The sequence below is a fragment of the Argiope bruennichi genome, chromosome 5 (assembly GCF_947563725.1).
Source record: "Argiope bruennichi chromosome 5, qqArgBrue1.1, whole genome shotgun sequence".
NCBI lineage: Eukaryota > Metazoa > Arthropoda > Arachnida > Araneae > Araneidae > Argiope > Argiope bruennichi.
The window spans coordinates 20,304,035-20,327,071 of record NC_079155.1 but is presented as its reverse complement, the minus strand read 5'-3'; the positions used below and the strand labels follow the sequence as shown (position 1 = coordinate 20,327,071).

General features: G+C 28.0%; 2 protein-coding genes across 2 annotated transcripts in view; one reads left to right on the top strand and one right to left on the bottom strand.

Moving 5' to 3' along the window:
- LOC129968457 (N-alpha-acetyltransferase 15, NatA auxiliary subunit-like) overlaps positions 1–23,037 on the top strand; it is a 70,814-nt gene that overhangs the window by 15,452 nt on the left and 32,325 nt on the right. The window contains exons 14-16 of the mRNA XM_056082342.1: positions 1,415–1,543; positions 2,450–2,599; positions 3,435–3,498. Of these exons, the coding sequence (XP_055938317.1) occupies positions 1,415–1,543; positions 2,450–2,599; positions 3,435–3,498 (343 nt within the window). The remainder of the gene's footprint in view (positions 1–1,414; positions 1,544–2,449; positions 2,600–3,434; positions 3,499–23,037) is intronic.
- On the bottom strand, positions 12,552–17,274 carry LOC129968458 (uncharacterized). The gene is made up of 2 exons (XM_056082343.1): positions 17,141–17,274; positions 12,552–14,346 (listed from the first exon to the last, which is right to left on the bottom strand). The coding sequence occupies exons 1-2, from the start codon at positions 17,156–17,158 to the stop codon at positions 13,381–13,383; spliced, it is 984 nt and encodes a 327-aa protein (XP_055938318.1). The 5' UTR covers positions 17,159–17,274; the 3' UTR covers positions 12,552–13,380.

Below are 23,037 nucleotides of genomic sequence, written 5' to 3'. Positions count from 1 at the left end.
CTTTTATATGGTTTTAATTATTTGCTGCATTTCAGATTTTCCATTATGCTCTAAACTCAGCGTTGTTTTGTTTTCCAGTTTTATTTATATATATAACATGAAATTGATGCTTTTTTTAAACATCATCTTACTTACAAATTTGTTCCCTGATTTGTGTAAAATTAAAAGCATTATATTCTCATTTTGTATTAAAAACTTATATTTAGCTTGCACGTGTACTGTATATAATCCATTTGATAGCACAAAATCCAATTATAATGATTTATTGTATGACATATTTGTATTATGTAATGATAATGATATTTATTATGGGATAATAGTATTTATTTATACAATAAGTTTCTTAAAAATTGAGTTTTGTGATGAATACTTATTTCCCTTTTCATTTCTCATAGTGTTAGCCATTTTCTTTATTTACTTTTATTTTGAATATATGAGAAGTATAAAATGTTTAATATGCCAGATAGAAATGAGTTAGAAATTATATTGTCTGACAAATGATTGTAATTATTTTTGTAACCTGCCTTAACAGCAAGCACTATTTCCTTACTTACAACAGTATTCCACAACTAAAAATCAATACCACAGTAAATATGATTTGTTTGTTTTTAGATGGAGACAACTTTGATTTTTTTTTTTTTTTAATGTAGTTGGATATTAGCAAAGTAGCATATGTAATATAAGCTTATAACAGATTGAAAGTCTTAAGTGTATGTTAATTAAATCAGAATAATTCTGTATTGCCATATGTGCTTATTATTGAAATCTGCTTAATGTTAAAAAAAAATCCTCTAATCAATTACAGTTCATATATTTATTTTGATATTGAGAACCAAAATATTTTGATATTATTTATATATTTTTATTTGGCAGTATATTTTATTTTTGCCTTCTGATTGGGCTCAGTTATTTAGTATGATCCAATTGTGTATTGTAATAGTTCTATGAAATTTGTAAGTAATAAGCTACAAATGTAAGATATTTATTAAACTTTTAATTTTCTGAACAATAGCATGATTTGAAAATAAATGAGTCAATAACATGCCTTTCATTTATTTTGACCTGCAAACTGAGTTTCTGATATTTAGAACTGATATACAAGATAGACATCACTTTTTGTTTGTAAAAGAGAAATCTTTGGAGAAAAAAAATGTTACTCTTCAGAACAAAATTATGTTTATTCTCTGTCTCGATATTATGTTACTTTCTTTAGCTTAATAAAGTTTGTTAAAGTTTTAATTTAATAAAGCTAATTTTTAACAATTTGAACTATAGTCAAGAAATGTATTAGTAAATGTATGCAGAGAATGAATCTATGTAAATTATTTTATTCATTTGAACAAGCAATAATTTTAAATTTGTTATTGTGAAAATTAATCATTGTAAATTTATAATTTTATATTTTTTAATTTAGGAAGGTGTGTCATCAATGGAAAACCTAAATGAGATGCAGTGTATGTGGTTTCAAACAGAATGTGCGTTAGCATATCAAAGGTTAGGAAGATGGGGAGATGCTTTGAAGAAATGCCATGAAATTGATAGGGTATGTAATGAATCATTTTACAAACTGCTTTTTAATAAAATGCTACTTAAGCAATGGCATTTGTTGACAATAACTTGGAAAATTTTTCATTTTTTAAATTTTATTTAAAACATTAAATTTTGATTGATATTGACTTGATTTAAATTTCTTTTAACATTTCTGTATTATGGATATCTAGAAGAGATGGTTAAAATGATTCTTTTATTAGACTTTAAATTATGTTTCATAAACATTAAAATTGGTTAAGACCTAAGATTAGTTAGGAATAAACTTTTAAGCTACATCTAAATGTTTTCACTAAATTTTAGTTATGTTTAGTTTTTTCATTACATTGTTTTAAATCTTCTTTTAAATGGACTGATAATTAAGAGAAAAAAATTATTTCCAAAGAAATCTTTCATTTTTTAAAATTAGATTTAACTGTCTGAGTGTTTAAACTGATAAATACAAATTATGTCTTCGAACAGAACATAAAAATTAGGAAAGATCAGTTTTTAACACCTAGGCAGTTAAATTTAATTTCTTAAAAAATGAAAGAATTCTTTGGAAATAAGTTTATTATGTATATAAAATATATATTTATAATATATATATATATATATTATAATACTAAAATACTCTAATTTAATGAAAATACTTTTTAAATTTTAAGCATATGTTAAATGCAAAAAGAAAGAAGAAAAAAAAAAAAACATTTAGTTCAAGGTAATTTCTTTATGCTTCAAAGTTATTTAATCAAATGAATTACTGAACAGTTAACTTCTAATATTTAGAATTTTTTTGTTAGAAAAAAAAAAGCTGTTTGATTTTGATTTTAACACCAATTTCAACTTCTTTCACTTAATTTATCTTATATCAAAATGCTCTATTCATTTGTAATGAGTTATCTTTTTTCCCTTTTTTCAGCATTTTGCAGAAATAATAGAAGATCAATTCGACTTCCATACCTATTGTATGCGGAAAATGACACTTAGAGCATATGTTGGATTGCTAAGATTAGAAGATGTTCTTCAATCGCATCCTTTTTATTTTAAAGCTGCTAAAGTTGCAATAGATGTGAGTAATGACATTTTAAATTGTTATAAAATTATATTGAAAGACCTATTTATATTTTGCAAGATAAATTATTATAAAGTTACTTGTCTTCATATCTAATTTTTAAGGAACTATAAATTTTTTTTGCCTTAAGATATTTATTTTACAAGTCATTTTTTTTCTCTTACTAATCATCAAAATACTAATGAATGATATTTAGTTTTTTTAAATATTTTTTTGTTTCTAGTATCTGTAGTTTATAAAGGTTTTAATAATTATGTAAAATACAAAAGTTATGTATGCTTATTTGAAATAAAGACAAAAGATAAATTAAAATGAAAAATTCTAATCAGAACTCCATTTAGTTATATATTTCCAAAGAAAGGCTTTAAATAACTAGTGTTTCAAAGAAAATTTCAATTTTTTCCATAAAAGGCTACTATATATATATATATATATATATATATATATATATATATATATATATATAATGTATTTCAATTTGTAATTGTTTATGCTTGAAAACATGCAGTAGTTTTTGAAGGTTTGGAAAATTAACCAAGCTATTGGCTTTTTTTTTAAATCCTCTGCCATTTTAACTGAATAAAAAAGGTATTTTAAAATATAGAATTATAAAATATAGAGGCAAAGCATCTCTACTTCTTGCATCTTTTAAATATCACCTCTTAATAATTTTAATTTGTTATTAAATATGACATTTTTCCTTTCCAGTAATTACATTTTATCTCGCATGGAAACTTTTTTTATGATATACACTTTCTAAATTATGGAATTTTAATAATTAATTGATTAAAATTATGAAAAACAGAATTTTTAATTTGTCTAACATTTGCAGGTTTACTTGAGATTATATGATAAACCACTAACAGAAAATGAAATATCTGAAGAAATTACTACTGGTAAGTCCTTTTATGCATTGAATTGTTCATTCTTCATTTTTTTTAAAAAAATGTTTATAACTGTTACAGAATAAAGGGGGGGGGAAAGAACTGATCCTTAAAAATGTCTTGGATTTGCTCATCTCTTTTGAGAATTTTTTTTTTTTGAAAAAATAATATAAAGCAATAAGAATCATTATTTTGTAAAAGAAAAGAAAGCTATGGATCACTGTGTAACTTCACAGTTACTTTTCTGATGTTTTAATTATGAATCAAAGGTTAAAAAAATGGTAAAGGTTTACAATTTTCTACATGTTAGAAATATGAAGTAACAGTGAGTTTTATTATTTGCAATTAAACAGCATGTCCTTAGAACTGCTACACGATTTCCAATTTATTTCTCAAATTTTTTTTTAAGATGAGCTAGTATGTGATATACATTGAAGTATCTTTTATGAATAATACTTTTTGGTTGATGGACATTGATTGTGCAATTGAACTTAAATGTTAAATAATAACTTATTAACATCGATATTGCTTTATACCTTACAAATTGTAAAAAAAGGTGGATAAAAACTTAAATAGTTTGCAAGTTTATTGGTATATTATTTGAAAATATCACACATGCTTTAATTTATATATATGTATATATAATAAAAATTGTTATGCAATTTCTACAGTAAAATACTTTTTAAAATATAAAAAGTTAAAGAGAATGCATACTTTTAATGATTTGTCTGAATTGTGCATAGATACTCAAGCATATCCCTGCTAATTTATTTTTTATAAGTTATACCATGATTCAAAACTATTAATTAGTTGTTTAATTTGAATGGAGAGAAAAGAAAATTATACATTTTTTTTAAAAAAATAGAAACTAACATGGCATTCTTAAGTTTAAAAAAAATACTTTAATTGGAAACTTGAATTTAAATCTTTTTGGTTTATTCAAACTGTTATCCATTGTTTGTTATATAGTGTCATTGTACTTTAATTTTGAGACATCTTCACGATAAAGTAAATGTTGATGTTATATAAGAATTTAACTGTTTAAAAATCTTAAGTATATTGATGAAGATGCTATTTATTACTATTGCTGTAGTTGTTTCAGAAGATTAATTTATTGAATAAGTGATTTTTTAATGATATTCATGGGATGGGTGGAATTTTTATTTCATTGGTTTTATTTATTTTTTTTTTTTAATAACAAACTTTAGTATTTTATTTGTTTAAGAGAGGGGACGAAAAATTATATTGTTTAAGAAAGAAACAGCAAAGCCAATGAGATTGTTTGATGGAAATTATGATTTTTCTTGAAAGTTTTTAACAAATTCTTGGATATTTGTAATGCAAAAATGGAATTATTGGTTTTTATTCTAAAATGTGAATCATTATGATAATAAAAATATTTCAGTATATTTTTTTATATATGTGCACAGGCCTAAGAAATATTACATATTTAATATGGGACAACACATTTCAGTTGACACCTGAATTTCAATGTTTTTAAATCGAGTTTTACAAGACTGATTAAATTTCTATTTTGTGTAATAATTCTGCAGTATTTTAATAATACTTTTACTATAAGTTGATTCATCTTATTGTTTTATTTATTTTACTTCTCTTTTTTTTATGTTTGATATAATTCATTTTTTATGAGGTTCAGTTTATTTTTCTGTAAACCTCTGTTATGTCTGATATGGATATTTTAGACATTGATACTTACATTGATAATTTCAATTCTTTTCTATTTACAATCAATTGCATAGCATAATTAATAAGAGGTTATACTGCAAATATTTTGTGGGGTTAGTGGTTATAACTAATATATGTTGTTAGTTTCATGGGAACGAATGTTTTATGAATTATAAAAATAATCATTCTACGAATTATAAAAGTGGGACAGACATTGCCAGTAATTGTAATTTTTGAAAAGGTTATGGTACTCATGCACATCCATATAAAAATATTTTGTTGGGATTATTTAGTATCAGTAAGCTTGATAAAAAAAATTTGTGTGTAACAATAAATTCATGAAAGTTTTATATTAGAATTTTTTGTGTATTTAATTATATTACTTTCATATTTTTTAAAAAATTAATTGATTTGGACTTTGACACTTCTTTTGAATGAGAATTCTTTTTACTCCTTATGTATTTTATGTATATATGATAAATGATTTTAAAGCTAACTGTAATAGTTGAAACTTTATTTCAATTTCATTCATATTTGGTAATTGTAATCCTTACTTTCAAATCCTGTACTGGAATTGTAAATGTAAAAAGAATCCCTCTCATTTTGAAAATATGTAAATACAACCTGTTACTGCTGTTTAAATACTGTAACTTTTTATTCAAATCCTTAAATTAATTTTTTTTAAAATTTTTATTATTATTATTTGTTATATGTGTAGAATTTGTCTAATTAAGTAAATATAGTTGAGAAAAGGGATTTTTTTTTGATTGAGAAACATTTTTCGCCCTTCGAAAATGCAGTTGTGAGCAGACCCCCCCCCCCCATATATTTTACTAAATATTTTATATTTATACTAAGAAGAGCAGTTTCAAGTGCAGTAAGTAATGTTTTAAAATACAACTCATGATTTCATGGATTTCAGACTCTGCAACAATTAATTTGTTCAATTGATTCATTAAATCAAAACTTTCTTTATACTATTCTTCTTAACCAATTCTTAACTTCTTCTTAATGTTTCCTTTAAATAAAATTGTTTTCTAATTGCTCCTGATTCCATAAAGTGTAATGTTTTTTATTTTGCTCTGCTAATGCATGCATAAAATAGTATTTTTTTGAGAGGATGTAACAGCAACAGCATGATATACAGTGACCCAATGTTTAGAACTTGCTTGAATTCTAAATCCATTAGAAATAAAAAGGAATTTCATGAAAAAAAATGTTGCAAATAAGGAACAAAATAATATTATGTTAATAAAATTATCATCTTTTAAGTTTATAAAATATTTTTTTATTTTTTCATGAGTTTAGATATAATTTGCCTAATGGAATATCTCTCTTACTCTACTACAGATTTTTTTAAGAGTTGCATATTTTTATCTTTAAAATTGATTGAATTGATGAAGTAGAAAAGATGACACATCACTTTTGTTTCTTACTGTTTAAAATATTTTTCCACCAATATAAATTTGCAATCATTATTTTGAAACCAAAATTGTGTTTTACAAAGTTTGGATAATGCATTAAAAATTGATATAAATAAAGAATTAAACAGGCAGAGATTATGTAAAATGATGAATGTAGAAACATGATTCAAGGCAAACTGCATATCATTCTCAAAATGCTTCTTTGCAATTCCAGCACTCTTCTAATAATTTTTCTGTAAATAGTTTGGATTATGACATCACTAATATTATTGAATTAATAATTATAAAATTGATTCTCTTGTTTAAATGTCAGTTGCATTTTGCTGTACAAGCAATATAAACCATTGAGTGTCAAATTAGGACATCTTAAGACCCATTCTGGGTTTCCTTGATAAAAAAAACAACCACCACTATTTATCAAAGGTTTTGTTTTGCCAAAATAGCTATTATAAAGTGTTTCTAGTATTCAATAAATTGCTGAAGTAAATGTGGAACAAAAACTAAGCAGCTAATTTAATCAATGAAAATTTTCTTACTACTGTGATCATGTGTTTAAATTATGCATATTTGAAATTTTAATTAATGCTGGTTTTTTACACCTGCAAAGTAACCATGAATCTATTTTATTGCATTTAAAAGAAAATATCTTCTGGAAATTAATCCTATAAGAAATCAGACATGCTAAATTGTAATTTTAAAAATCAGATACAAACTTATTTTTCCACTTTAAAAAATATATGCCTGAGTATGGAAAGTGTATGAAGTCTGTACAAAGAATTTGTAAAACCTTTTTATGCTTTTGAAATATCTCAAATTTTTGTTTGAATTTAATATATGGTTCCTTTTTTATAATAGTATACCATACACATGTACCATATCCTGGTTATTAACCTTGTACCAATTTAAAGGTGCAAATAAGCATTTTTTTTAAAAAAAATATATATAAATAAATATATAGTTGCAGCACAAGTTAAAATTTCAAATTTTTGTCTCATAGTATTACATAAAACTCGATGAAAATTAATAGCAGGACTATTTCATTGACATACTCATATCTTTGCCTTTACACTTATAGCCCCTATTTATCCCCAAAAGGTAAAAAAATCATATTTTAAATTTTTTTTGTGACGTGTATTCCAAGTGTTTTTTTTTAAGACTATTTTCAATGGATTTTGATCTTAACTAATATATGTATTCTAATCAGAACGGTGATCTTGATTTTAGTACACAATGTATAATAATGGTAGTATACACTTTATGTAATATGTAATAAAAGAGGATTGTTGTCAATTCCATTCCTTTATCGTTTTGGTAGCATGGCAGGCCAAATTGTGTCATTAAGAAATATTCCCAGAGAGAATATGGCAAAAAAATTTCCCATTTAGCAACCAAATGTTTATAATCTTACCAATTTTTTTGTAACTTTGACAAGGGAAATTCCATAAATAGAAAATCATTTGATAAGAAATTGCTGAATCAAGATTTTAAAGATGCTCTTAAACCTCATTGGAAAGATGCAAATAATCTGAGAAATTGAAACTGATAGTATTTACACTTTAAAAGGTACATGAATATCTAATATATTATTATGTTTTCAAGATTAATTGTCTTATACTTATTTTTTTTATTCCCTTTTAATCCATATTTGCAATGAAATTAATGCATCGTTATAAACTTCATATGCCAGATTCGATGAATTTTGTCTGTTCTGTAGTACAAGTTTGTGTTTCTTTAATTATAAGTTATTTTTCATCCAATTTTATTTTTGACCTTTGCTGTGTTGCTGATAAAAAGTAATTTCTTCCCAATATAGTCTATTAATTATGCCAATGCTTGGTAATTAGTTAATGATAATGACTGAGTGCATAGACTGCAGGGTTCTCAATCTCTGAAACCTAACTATTACTTTCTAATAAGACCTGGTGATAATGATTTGAACCTGATTGATGTGGTTCCTTAAAGTTGCTGATGGTAGATTAGCAACAATTTACATTATACTTTAGAAGCTAGAGCAGTTTGAAGAAGGTTTAATCAGGTTGCAGGGAGTCAGAGTTTGCATAGGCCAGAAGGGGCTTATTTTATTTTTTTAAGAGGGAGATCTGTACTTTTCTTCATGGGTCTTAGCTTGTTTATACATTCTTCTTTCTTCAAGTAGGGTTGAAAATTTTAAAAATAGATTCTTAACTTCAGAGTGTCAATACTTTTCTTTAGTTCCTTTGTGTCTTAGTTAAGGGTAATTGCATGGTTTTTAGTAAATTTCAGTTCTTTCTATACATTATTGGTCTTGCTATCTCTACCTAGGGTTCTTTTATTCATTTTGTATTTTCCGTGTTGGGTGATTAGTAGGTCTTTAGTAGTTGAGTGGTCTTGAGGTTTTCTGCTGTTTAAATACTTTGGTTCCTCAATTTTTTACGGTTTTAGTGCATTCTTTGGTGTGTTTTTACCTTTCTCTTTGTTTATACTTCATTTCTGATTGCAGTTTTGGGCAGAATGAAATGTTTAATAATCATTACGTGCTGTTTCACTGATGTTGATTACTTTTTAAGATGTTTTCTGCACAAGGATGCATGTCATTTTTTTACCCTAGTATACAATGATAAATTCCTAAACTTGGTATGAGCAAAATGTATCGATTTTTTAAAGGAATTTTCTAATTATGAATCCCTTTTTTTAATTAATCTTTTTTTATTAACTAAACTATTCTGAAATTGAATATTTACGTAAGATTTCATGCTTCTCTTAGCTTTGAAAACTTAAGTAAAAATTTGAGGAATAAATAAAATAAAAACTGAATACAATTAATGAAAACACCTGTAAAGGAGAACTACTTTTCTCTTTCACTTAAGTCTCTATTAATTGTAGTTGTAAAAAATTGTGAGTGTGTGCTTTACAAAATGTTGATTTTGCAAATGGCAAAAATAAATAATTGCTTTTAATACTAATATTTTAAATCATTTTAATCATTATTTGTAGATTTTGTATTCATATAAGAAAGTTAAAAAAATATTTAAAAATGTTTTTTAAATGTTAAGGCATGAATTGTAATAATTTCTTTTTTAAGCAATGATGTATAATCTTAAAATCATTGTGCTCTAGAATATAAGATATGGATCTTTGAATTTCTCCCCATAAGTAATGTATTTCTTATCTATATCTATACTTATAATAAAGCTCAATGTGTGTGTGTGTGTGTGTGTTGGCGCTCTACAGGCCAGACCGTTTGACATACAGCTACCAAATTTGGTACATGTATACCTTGGAGGTTGGGAATGTGCACCTGGGGTTTCTTTTTTCGAATTTTTAATTAGAATTTTAATTATTAATTAAAAACTAACTTTCCCGCCAAAAAAATCTTCCATTTTCCCCACCGCCAACTTTTCCGCCAAAAAAATCTTCCATTATATCCAGCGCCAAACGAGAAAGGCTTCAGTTTTTTTTTTCTCCCAACAGTAATGAGGCTAGTGTTAAAATTTTTCGGCGGATTATTTCAATCGGTTCTGTTTATTTTCTTAATGTTTGATGCATTTAAAATTAAACATTGTTAATGAATCAATCTTTCAGATTCATTCTGAAGTACTTTTGAATTAAAATAAAACAGAATAAAGGAAATTAAAAATTTCTAATCCGCATAGCGTTACCCCAACTGGCGTAGAAAAAATCACGTATTTGCGTTACGTAACCGGCGAAGAAAATTCACGCATGCGCATTCTGTTCTGATTGTTGCCATGACAACGTTATAAATGGATGATTTAAATTATTTTTGGGTTAGTTCCATGCTTTTGTAAGTAAATTGTATTTATGTTAGTTATATATTTTTTGTATATGCTTATAGTTTTAAGTACATCGTTTTTTAAGTAGTTTTTTAAAAACCTGTTTTCAACCGTTTATTTTAAACGATTCGTTTTATTTTCTTAGTGTTTGATGCATTTAAATTTAAACATTGTTAATTAATCGATCTGCTCATAATGAATCTAAGAAAATTTTGTTGACCAACTCTTGAGATATTACATAAATTAAAAAAGATATTCTTTAGTGCCCATAAAGTTTAAACGCTGAGTGACTCTATTTTCAGTAATCAGATTATAAAAAAATGCTTTGTTTCAGTAAAAAATATTATTATATTAATTGAAGATAAATTCTTTCCACTTTAATTTAAAGCATAAATTCTACCGTTTTCAACCGTTTATTTTAAACGATTCTCTTTATTTTCTTAGTGTTTGATGCATTTAAATTTAAACATTGTTAATTAATCGATCTGCTCATAATGAATCTAAGAAAATTTTGTTGACCAACTCTTGAGATATTACATAAATTTAAAAAGATATTCTTTAGTGCCCATAAAGTTTAAACGCTGAGTGACTCTATTTTCAGTAATCAGATTATAAAAAAATGCGGCCTAAGTGAAGATTAGTGTGCACCAGCCGATTGTCGCCAATATTGCAACCCATCGGATCCCTCTTATAGCAACCGTACTGCTGTTTTGTTTACTACTTTTTGCGATGGTTGAGTTGTACTTAAACTACAATTAAATTATGAAAAATGTTAAATTAGAAATATTAAAAAAATATCGATTAAAGATTTTACTTTTGTTCTTTATTATAATTAAAATTTATTAAATAAAGAAATTTAAGCTTATAATTAAAAGTTATTTTCTTCTTTATTCAAAAGAATAAAAATATTTATTCTTTTGCAATTTTTAATTGTCAGTATTCGCTTTAAAAAAATTGTCTGCATTCTCACTTTCAAAGACAGCTGCAAATGGAATTATTCGCAGTTCTCGTAATGTTTTTGGTGTTATAACGGTTGGTTCCCTTCATAATTTGTTATGTCGGGATTATTTCGAACCTGTAGAATGGATGAAGGGCGAGTTAAATATGCATACATATATATTTTATGAGTTAATGAAATTAGGAAAGGATGCTTGTTTGAAATTTTGTATTGAGAATGGTTTGATATCGAACCGGCAGAATGGATGGAGGGTGAGTGGAATATATTTTTTTACAAGTTGATGAAGGTGGGGAAAGTATGTTTGTTTGAAATTTTGTATGGAGAATGTTCCGATTGCTTATTTCTCCGTTTTTTCTTTTCTCTTGGTTATGTACTGTTTCTGTTTTCCACACAGTCTTTATGTTCAATGTGCTAGCGAAGCTACTAGGTTCCCGCTGCTAGCGAAGCCGTAGGATGTTTTTTTAAGTTAAAAAATCCTGCCCGGTGCCTTCTACAGATGCCGAAGGCATCTGTAGGAGGCACCGGGCAGTATGAAAAAAAAAAAAAAATGCTTATAAGTAAAAAGTTCTAATTAGATGGCGGGAAATAGTAACCGTAACTGTTCCGCGGAAGTATTTGTTTATTTTGTCCGCCATCTTTATTGGCGACTTGGCATTGTTGGCGCAGCTGGGTGCACACTAAAATTCACTTTTACCAAAAATGCTTTGTTTCAGTAAAAAATATTATTATATTAATTGAAGATAAATTCTTTCCACTTTAATTTAAAGCATAAATTCTACAGGTGCTAACAGAAAATGAGAGAGATACATATTACGTTATGACTGAAGGCCTTTATAATATTATGAATGAATTATATGATAATCAAAATTTGAAGTTTTAAAATATTTTGATGAAGAAGCTATTAAAGTAGAAATTGCATAAAATATTTAATTATTAAAATTTTAACGAACATTAAGATTGGCGAACCGGCTGGTCGCCAAAGGCGGCTAGTAGTAAATAATGGAAATGGTGTTTTTGATTAATAGATTCTATGTGCTGATTTAAAGAAAATATAATTTATGCTATGTATGGTTACTACAAAAATAACTTTATGGTTATATGAATATAGGCAATATTGCCTTGTCTCCCCTCCCTTGCTGTGTTAGTGGTTGTGTTGCAAGTGCTAACTCTTATATTTTCAAAAAGGACATAGTGCATCAAACTTTTAACAACTTTATTTTTTCATAAATACATTGAATCCATTCATAATTATTTCAAAAATACTAAAGCTTTTATTTAACTGCATATTTGAATATATCAATAGTTGAGTTAAAATACTCATGATTTTTCCCCCCCATTAATCAAAGGAAATTTTAAATAAAATGCAAGGTGTTGTTTTTCACAGTTGAAATTCTAAACTTTTTTTTTTTTTTTTTTTTTTTTGTCCATATTGATTTGGTTGCTTTATGTTGTAATAAATTATAATGCAGTTCTAAATTCAGTTCCTATTTAGAATTCTTGAGAAAAATTATATTAAGCTTATTATTTTTGTAATATTTTATACGAATACTCATATATGATATGTCCATCAAATGTTTCCATTGTTTTTAATTTATATTAAATTATTAACATTATTATTTTTTATACTATTAAATAAGTTATTAAAATAATTTTAAATGATTTATTGAAAAATCTTCAAAATTTTTATGAATAAAAATAAGTATTTATGATGCAGATATAGCTATCAGTTTTACAAGATGCAGATATAGTTATCAGTTTTTAGAAATGTAAATAAAAAGCATCTAATTAGAGCAAAATCTACTTAAGCCAACAGATCCTTTCGCATTTTGAAATGCACTTTCCATAATTTGTCAAGTAAAAGAGTATTTTCTTTTTTCAAGGCTATAATATTTAAATGATTAAAGATTACCTTGGTGAAAAATATGCTGCAATCATTTACACTGAATTATGCAGGAATCCTAATTTTTCTGCTTGAAAAATTGTACTGTAAATACTTAGGTGATTATCAGATATTTTTCTTAAATTATTTTTGTTAAATAGAAACAATTTATTTGAACTATATTCTTGGTTGATGCAATCCAAATCCACCAGGTTTTCTCCTCTTTTTGACTAGCCGATGTTTGTTGAATAAGGGTGGCTCTTGAACTGTAAATATACCTCCATGTAAAATAAGTAACTGATCACGCTTTACATTTTCAGGTTCAGATAATTCATTCTGTTCTTTTCTCCCAAGCCGATAAAATCTTAATTTCTTTTCTCTATCAAAGTCCTCTATATTAACTCTTTCTTCATTGAATCTGAAGATCTTTGGATATCGTGTGTGTCCTAGCACAACGTCATAATTTTTTAGTGGGCCTTCAAAGTTTTCATCAATTGTTGGCCGTGGAGGAATTGGCACTATAGGTGGTTGCCAATGACGTTTGATCTCCTCTGGTGGTGGAATGGTTGGAAATGGACTATGATGAAAGTTTGGGAATGGATCTTTATGCTCTGGAAAGAATCCTGGCAAATCTGGAAAGGTAGGAAATTTTGGCAGAGGTGGAAAATCTTTTCCAAATCCTTCAAAGTCATGCACAAATGGTTGAAAGACATTACTAGGAATTTGCCCATGATGTTGAAACATGGCTCGATATTCAAATCGATGTGGCTCTACTTGAGTGAAAAAGAATGTTGCAGGTCTTTTAGAATTGTCTTTTGGCAACTCTGAGTTTATGAAAGTTGCCTGTTGAGATGTGATTAATGGTTTAACTGCATCATATTTCTTAGTTTTAACATTAGACCCCGGCAGCAAGTGACTTGCTTCATTGTCACTCCTTCTTATGGCAGCTGGTACATTCACTTTACTTGGAATATCTTGTACTCCTGTTTTTGCATTTAGAGTTTTATTGAGCACAGTTTGATGATTTTGTAAAGGTGCAACACTTGATGGAGGCTGTAATCTCATTCCATATTTTAAGATGCCTGCTTGTGTGCCTTTTATGCTGATACAGGCTATGGTCAACCATACTGCTAACCTGTTAAGCTGAAAAAGAAAAAGAGGATTAATATATTATCTTTAAATAACATTATTCAATTAGATTGTAATGAGATATAGATATAAAGAAAATTTAATTTCTAATTGCTAAATTCATTTTGTAGAATAAGAACTTTTTATTTTATGTATAATTTAATGAGAAATTAATGTACGATTCTAGAAAAGGTAAGGGAATAAACTGTTGTCAGCCTTATGTGTTGTAAAGGATTTCGTATAGGCTTTATTGAAATATTTTTGCAAAATTAATCCATTATGAGAGAGAATTTATTACATAAAAGGCAGTTCCCAGGTTTATATTTGTACTACAGTTATATTTGTGAACTGTGACTATGCTTCTATTTAAAGCTACACATAATTTGATATATGTTTTCTTAGTGAAGTATTTCTTAAATTAATTTCTATTTACAATAAAGGATTTCTTTACAGATTCCAAACACGCACAAAAGTGATAAAAAAAAAAGTAAAATTCATTGCAATTTCACTAAAGAATTTGTAAAAAAAAAAAAAATGGAAGTTTGACAGTAGATGAAAAACCGATTGTTAAATATTAATTGAAATAATGAAAATAGTTGAATTTCATTGTAACGTTGGAAAGTATTGTTGAAAGCTTCATATAAATTTTTTAAAAGGGAGGAAAAATTGGGCAAAAAAAAAAAAAATACATATAGTAATTGAAATAACATTTTTATGTATTTTATATGATGTAAAAATAACTTTTATGCTATAATAATTTCAAAATTATTTGTAAAAAGCAAAATTTTGCAAAAGTTTTTTAATTCTAATTAAAATTTTAAAAATCATCTCAAAATACACATTCTTACCCTTCAAAGTATGTTTGCGCCAATTTGATAGCTCTAGGTTAATAATCTACACTATAGAGCATCAGCATTGAGACCTTCATTTACTTTTTTGGAAGTTTCTGAACTAAGTTAATACTTCATAGCTAAACAATTTTGCTCATATTTCTCAAGTTAAAATTTTGATTTACAGAAATTTATTTAGAAAACTAATCTAGTAATCTAAGCCAATCATGATGGATTTGGTTATTTTCATTATGTGCAAAGAATATCTCTGCAATGCAACTCTCCTCCCCCAAATGCACTATCTCAAATAGGTTAAATATTGTGAACCATTTTTAAGAATATATCCTGGATTGTGAAATCTGATTGAAATGTTTGTTTCAGAAGTCAGTTGCATAAAACAATTGACTTCTGAACAACGCTTTAATTTTTTTTTTTATTTAAACATAGTTGAACAACGTATGTATTCATGTATTAAGAGAAAAAGATCTTGAGAGTGATAACATTTCTTAATTGCTGTCCCCTTAACCTTATTTTCTGGAAAACAATTTCACTTGTCCAAAGTAGTTATTGGTTAAAAAACGTTTCTTCTGCAGTTCACTAGTTAAAAAGAATAAATTTAACTTCAAAATTCAAATTTTTAAATAATTTGAATGAAATTTATCATATGTGAAGATATAATGAATTAAATATAAAGTTGCGGATAATCCCCCCTCTCTCGCGATGCAAATTTGAATATTTCGTTCAAAGACTATTATAAATATGTTGAACTCACTTTTGCGCTTTTCTACTTCATTGGATATGCTTTCAGGGCCGGTTTTCTCGAACTTCTAATCTTTAGATTTCATTAAAAGAAATTTCTTAATCTTTTTGTTTCTATTGATAATTTTTTACTAAAGGGTAGAATGTAAAAAAAAAAAAAAAAAAAAAAAAAAATATGAATAAAATAATCTGTGTTATGATACATTAATGATGTATAATATACATTATTGATTTATAAAAAAAAAAAAATCAATGCTATTTTGAGTGCAAACTTATTCAGTGTTACGATAGGTGAGATATTTGTTCGTGGCCCCAAGATTTTATATAAGTGGAATGCTTAATAAAGTTGAACAAAAAGAAATTTTGCTTCTTATTTTTCTAAGATGACCAGGAATTGTAAACATGACCGAAGCCTCAATATAACTTCTTAAATTAAGTATTTTATGGATCTTTTTAACTGTTTAAGGTATCTTAATTTGTTTTTAATTTATTTAAGTCACCTGGATTCTAGGCATTTCTGCGAATTTATTCACTTAGGGATATGAAATTTTTTTATGCATGTGTACTAAAATATAAATACGTCAAATATCGTTTAAGAACTCTAAAACAAAAAATATAAGTTTTAAAAATTTCAAAATAGTCTAGCCTGTTTAATTTTTTTTCTATTAATTTTTTCTTTATTATCGTATATAAATTTATTTAGAACAAAACTTGGGATGGTTTTATAATTCCAATTAAAAGTTATTTTTAGAAATCTTTTTATGCACACGAACTGAGTTTTTATACGAATTTGGTATTTTCCTGAATTAAAATTGACTTTAAGCTATCTAAAAAAGCAATTGAAACATTAATATTCACACAATGTTATTTTTTAATGTTTAACCAATTTTCGAGGACACCTGGAACATTTCAAAGATATTTAAATTTTATTAGAATATCGCGTGGAGAAAAATCATTTCGAAGATCCCCCCCCTTTAACATTTTAAATATTCATTTTATCATCATCAATACATTTTATAGGACTATTTTAGTTGAATATAAATGCATATTTTGATGATAAAATAATAAAAAAATTTCATATTTTCTTTTTTGTATCTTTCAAAGTCCACTGTCTCCTTAATACTTCGTTAATTTCAAAGCAAATATTAAATTTTTATCATTATTTTTATTAGAATATTTTTTAATAGTCAATTAGAAAAAGAAAACCTTATTTGGCTTACCATTAAATGTCGCGGCATGGCGTTATGTAGCCGGCACGCACTCTTCTAGGGTCGTCCTGTTCGAACGCAGCAATCAGGTAAAGTCCTCATTGTTTTGGAATTCTCCCCTCGACTTCCGTCTCCATCGGTAATCGCCGAAAAAGAAAGTGATGATAGCCACTTCTGACTCTTCTTTCCTCACGAACGGGATTTTCCAGAGGGGTGTTTAGAATTGGCGATTTACTCTTCGCTGGAACTTCTTCACCGGCGCCAACGTTCTAAAAAAGGAACTCTTTTGTCCTCCTCGGTCTTACCTACATCCGTGCCTGTTATCTCTCTTTCAATGCATTAATTTGAATAAAAGCGCTAATTTTTCAAGGAAACTCTCAGTCAAGATCAAGACATCGTTTTTGATGGCCACTTTTGATTTTTAAACATTATCTTTTCGACCTGATGGAACGAGCTATTTTTAGTATAATCGGGGAATGCTTTATCATACCTATCCGGAAATAAAAGTTTTAAAATAGAATAATAAAGATTTTTTTCCCCTTGAATACAAAGAGAAAGTTTTATAAACAATTCGAACTCAGGATTTTGATGAATCTCCACGCCTCGGGTCTCCGAGTCCGGTGTGGGGGGGGTGACCCCGAATTTGTTGTTAATCTGCGAAAACGATGACTCATAAACCCTGGGTTAGATGAATGAAATTTGGCATGTGGTCTTTAGTCCATATTTTTAGATTTGCTGTAAATACATTTTGTAGAAATCTATTTGAATTTTCTTTAATATGATAACTGCGAAACGGATAAAATTTGGTACACGGACTTAACATCTAAAGCGTAGATATATATACCAAATTTGGAAATAAATTCGTTAAATGATTAACCATATGTTGGTCTGTACTTTTACAAGAATGTAAACGCGATAACTCAAAATTGCAATGACTTAGATATATGAAATTTGGTATGTAATTTTATGACTACAATTGGTTTCAATTAGTTAGGGAAGGGGGGAGTTGAATACAAATTCGGTTTTCTGGTACTTCTGTACTAACCCTATCCTTGCGATTAATAATACAGGAGTATATTTATAATAAAGATGCGAGAAAGTTTCATAGAAGTTATTGCTGCTGGTTTTCTTGTCATTTTTAATGATCTATCCTTTGCTTTTTAAATTTAAAATTTGTTATAAGCCTACATTGATAGAGTGTAATGTAATATCATTTCGGGTTTTTTTTTAAGTGTTTAGTTAGTTACATTTTATCTGGCTGGTTTTGAGCTTCTCTTTACTTTTGAATATTTTATGGATCGGACTACATGACTATCAAATTGTTAAGTGGATACCGTAATCGGACGTTTAAAGTATCCCAAAATTTAGTTACTTGAATCAATAATTATTTTTGCCTAATTTATTGTAATATAAAAAGTTATTTAGCAAAATTCTTGCTTCATGCATCTCAAACAAAATTTATTAAAATTTTCAAATATTTTGAAGAAAACTGTTTAAATTGTGAAGTCCTTGCAGAACTTTGTTTTAGGTTTTTCAAGCAAAAATAATTTAAAAAGATATTCTCGAACTAAAACAATTACATTTTCTAAACCAATTATTTTTGAATTTCAGTTTATGTTATTTAGTAATACTTAATTTCTGACTTACTTTTCTGCTATTTCTACTTTTAAAAAAAAGTCTTGCGTTGTTAGTAATATTCATTGCCAAAATTTGATTGTTTAGTTGAGTTCGTGTTAATAAGTTTTAATTGACGAATTTGACTTAAGATATCGGGTACATCAGATGTTCTTTCTCCCCCTCTACATGATTTCCTACCTTCTTCATTCTTTTCACGTAATTTCTACTCCCCATCGTGTACCCCTGACGAGCGCATACCACCATTTGCTCCAGTTTTTTGCTTCCTTAACTACAGCTAACTTGTTTTTCGATTTTCATTCTATATCCTCTTGGAAGTATTTCTTCCAATGATTATTTCATAGTTATTATGCAGTCAAAAGATACTAATTTCCCTCTTCCACATTTAGCTTTTCACTATCAAGAATAATCGTCTGTAAGGTATATCGTAGATTTTGGCGGATTTATTGGTAGTGTAGGAAGATATCACTATTTATCAGATCGATTATTTGGAATGCAAAATCTCTTTACGAATTATTGAACTATTAACATTTGATGCATTAATAGCTTTCATGTGTTCTATTATGGAAGATTTAAGAGCCATTTTAGGCTCGTTAAAATTTCCGTTTCACATATTTTATCATAATGTTACTCACAGAAAATCATTGAGAATAAAATTAGATTTACCATTATATTTTCCTTAGTTTTATATATAGAAGAAATTCGGTTTCTTGATACGGCTTGTGTTTCGGATTGACCAGAAGTGACTAAATTTCATGGAAATAATATTTTTTTAATAAGAAATATCTCTATTGTTCATAATTATTGTAATTTCAAAACCCTTTCAGGAACTTTACTCTGGCCTTTAAATCAGCAAATTGTATCATTTATTATTCATTTAAGCAATATGAACTTGTTCATATTATTTTTCACATGATGCGATCGGCAATCCGATGGTTGCCCTCCCCCTACCCGAATATTCTATATTTCATTGAAATGTTTTATGGTTTCAGTAATCAAAAATTTGCTTTTACAATATTTCTTTTTTTTCCCCCTTTTTCTTTTTAAAGATTCCTTAACGATTATTTCAATTTTTCTCATTTCTTACCGCTTTTTTATTTTAAATATTCCCTTAATAGATCTCCTTTAAAGTCTTTATTTTTGTTTTAGATAGGGGCTGGTATTTTTAACAATAAGTAGTTGTGATGGATGCCATAAAACTGCTTAAGTTGACGAAGTCGAAAAGAACCATTATTCATCATTCCGAGAGAAATGAATGTAAAATAAGAATGAATTCTAAATTTTCACAGGTCTGTTTAGACATTTCTGTTTAATTTGGAGCTCTATTAGGCGAAATGAATTTAATGATTTTATATTCAAAGATCAGAAGTTGTCAAAATATTGAAGAGCAATAACTTTTTTTTTAAATATTACGGCAGTCAATTAAGAAATAGAACAATTCATTAAATTTATTAAAAGCAGTATTCATTAAAACATTTTTAAATCTCAAAAAAAAAGAAAAAAAAAAGAAAAAAGAACTTTGATTGCAGGAAACATCTGAAGAAGTCTATAAAATTTTTTCAATACTGTATTAATTTCCGATAACGAAATTACTTACAACATTTGAATTTTTAATTCCTTTGTTATTGAGTATTATAAATTCATGTCGAAGACCATTTGGTATAGCGGCCTCATTTCATAAATCGTGAGCTACTGGCTGTTACTACCTGAATCCTCTATAATCAGAGGTAAAGTAGTTCTTAACTTTCGTTTATTGACTAATTATTATTTTCGAACGGGGTTGCGTAATTACCCAATCGTCGTGCCGCATCACCATCGATACTTCTCGATAATCCCCTGCTTTGGCTGCGATGCCAATTGGTGGCAACCCTTTCGGGTGGTGGAAAGGCCTACCCAGGGATCAGTAGGTCAGGTCAAGGAAACCGGTATCTTCCATCGAAGGTGTCATCTTTGATGGGAACCTCTTCCTTTCGATGACCTTTCAAGTATTCTTTGCATTAGGTAACCAAAAGCGTGGACAGCGCATCCCTTCTTCTGTAACCTTAAAATAAAGATTTTCACACGGTAGGGAGGATCCGTTTTCTTTTGTTGTCATCGTTACAACCATTCCTACGCTCATCTTCTTAACAGGCATTGAAATGGAGAGGATTTCGGGCGTACCATAGGTTTGTCGTTGGCTGCAGTCCAGATTTTTTAGCCTTTTGTGTTCTCTTTGTTGGGTATCAACTCTTTAATTGAGTGTATGTCACAGAAGAATGTAGTTTTGTGTTGGTGAAGAGATCTTAATCTTTTCGTTAACCAGCTGTCGATTTCTATAAAGCTTCTGGGAATCTGCCTCTTTTCATATTTTCTTCGTAATTGCACTTGTCCGATTTCCGAGATTGCAAGAGATTTTGTTGCCTCTTAAATAATTCGGTCATTTTGATTTAATCAATTTTACTGTTCCAATTTCTTTTTGTGATTGTCCTAGACTTCATGATTATCGATAGGTATCAGTCATAATTTAATTTTATGATCATAGTCATAGATCTCATGATAAAATGAAAATTATGAATTAAAATCCCTTTATAGTGTTGGATTATTCATTTTGTCTTTATTTGGAAATCGAACATTATATTTTTATTTATATCTGCGAAATGATAAAACATTTTTGGCAATGCTTGTTTTAAATGTTAATGCATTTGAATGATTTTTTAAACTCTGTAAATTATTAGAATTTTGATTGGATTCGAAAGTTTAGAAAAATTAAGGTAAATGAAGCAGCTGTTGACACCTTTTGGAAGATATCATCTCTTTAGTCTCTGTTGTGATACCATTTTTGTACGTAGTTTTGTTTTGAAAACGTTTTAATTGAGCGTATTTGAGAGATTCAGAAGGAATTTTTTAAAAATCTTTATTATTCATAACTCAAAATTGGCATACATTTTTTTAAATTGATAATTTGGATGGTAATAGCAATCTTATTTTGCTTTGATTCGTTTTTTATCACACGGGGTATCCTTTTACAACCTACTACGGCCCGCCTACTAGTTAGGGCGTAAGACGAAAAGATCACCAGGGAATATTTTTCGATGGCAGTACCATAACGGATCTGTGATATATTGTTTGATTTTATTGAAAAAAAATTTGCAAGCGGTGGGAGTTCGCGATGCTTATGACACGCGCCCACTTATTCAAGAAAGACTTTGTACGTTATGATATACAGGGTATTGCCGAATTCGATCGACAAATTCAGAAGGGTGATAGTAAGAGTCAAGAGGATAAAGAATCACCATACAGCATGGAGTCCCAAAGGATGTTTAGTAGGTGAAAATCGCAAAAATATATGGAGTCGGGGAACTGTTGGAAATTGTAAAAAATTAATAAAAAATAACAAATGCTGTTTCTACTATGAATTATTTTTAAGTGGAAGCACATTTTTAAAAGTTTTTTCCACGTTGGTAACGTGCGACTTTGATGCTCTAGTGGGTCGTAAATTACTGAAAACGAAAAAGTAGTTTAGAACCCATATTTGCAAAAATATTAAAACTCGAAGAAAAATAAATGCTTGAAAATGTAAGGAATTTTATATTCTATAATTTGATATAAGCGTGTAGTGTGAGAACTGGGGATTTTTAGAGATATTCAAGAAAAACTAAAATGGGAACCAAAAAACATCGCTACAGCATCAGTACTGCCGATGTTCGCAGAGAGCATTGTCAAATTCGAAAGATAAATTCAGAGAAAGGATAATAGACATTGAGTAGATGAAAAATAACTAGAAAGCATAGGGTCGCAGGTAACGTTTTTCAATGGAAATCACAAATCGGGTAGAGTTCACACGCTGGATGCTTGATGCCACACGTGAAGATGCACACTTTTCTGCTCGAGTTTTAGTCGCAGATGAAGCCTGCTTTACGAGAGAAGGTGTCTTCAACACGCAAAATACGAATATTCGGTCATTCGGAAATAGCACAAGTTTGATATTAACATCTGGGCAGAATCAACTATTTGGACCGTATCTTCAGCCCGAACGCCTCAGCGGCACAAAGTACCTCGTTTTCTTCCAGCACGTTCCTCCGGATTTACTGCAGGGAACACCGACAATTGTAAGCCGGAACATTTGGTTAATGCACGATGGAGCAACAGCACATTTTAGTTGCATTCGTGAAATCTGACTTGTTGTTTGCGAATGAAGTTTAACGACCATCCATCCTGCAATGCTAATTAATGAATACTTGCTCGCTGCTCTTATTTTTCTCCAACGCATTAAAAATTTATATACGAGAGGGCTT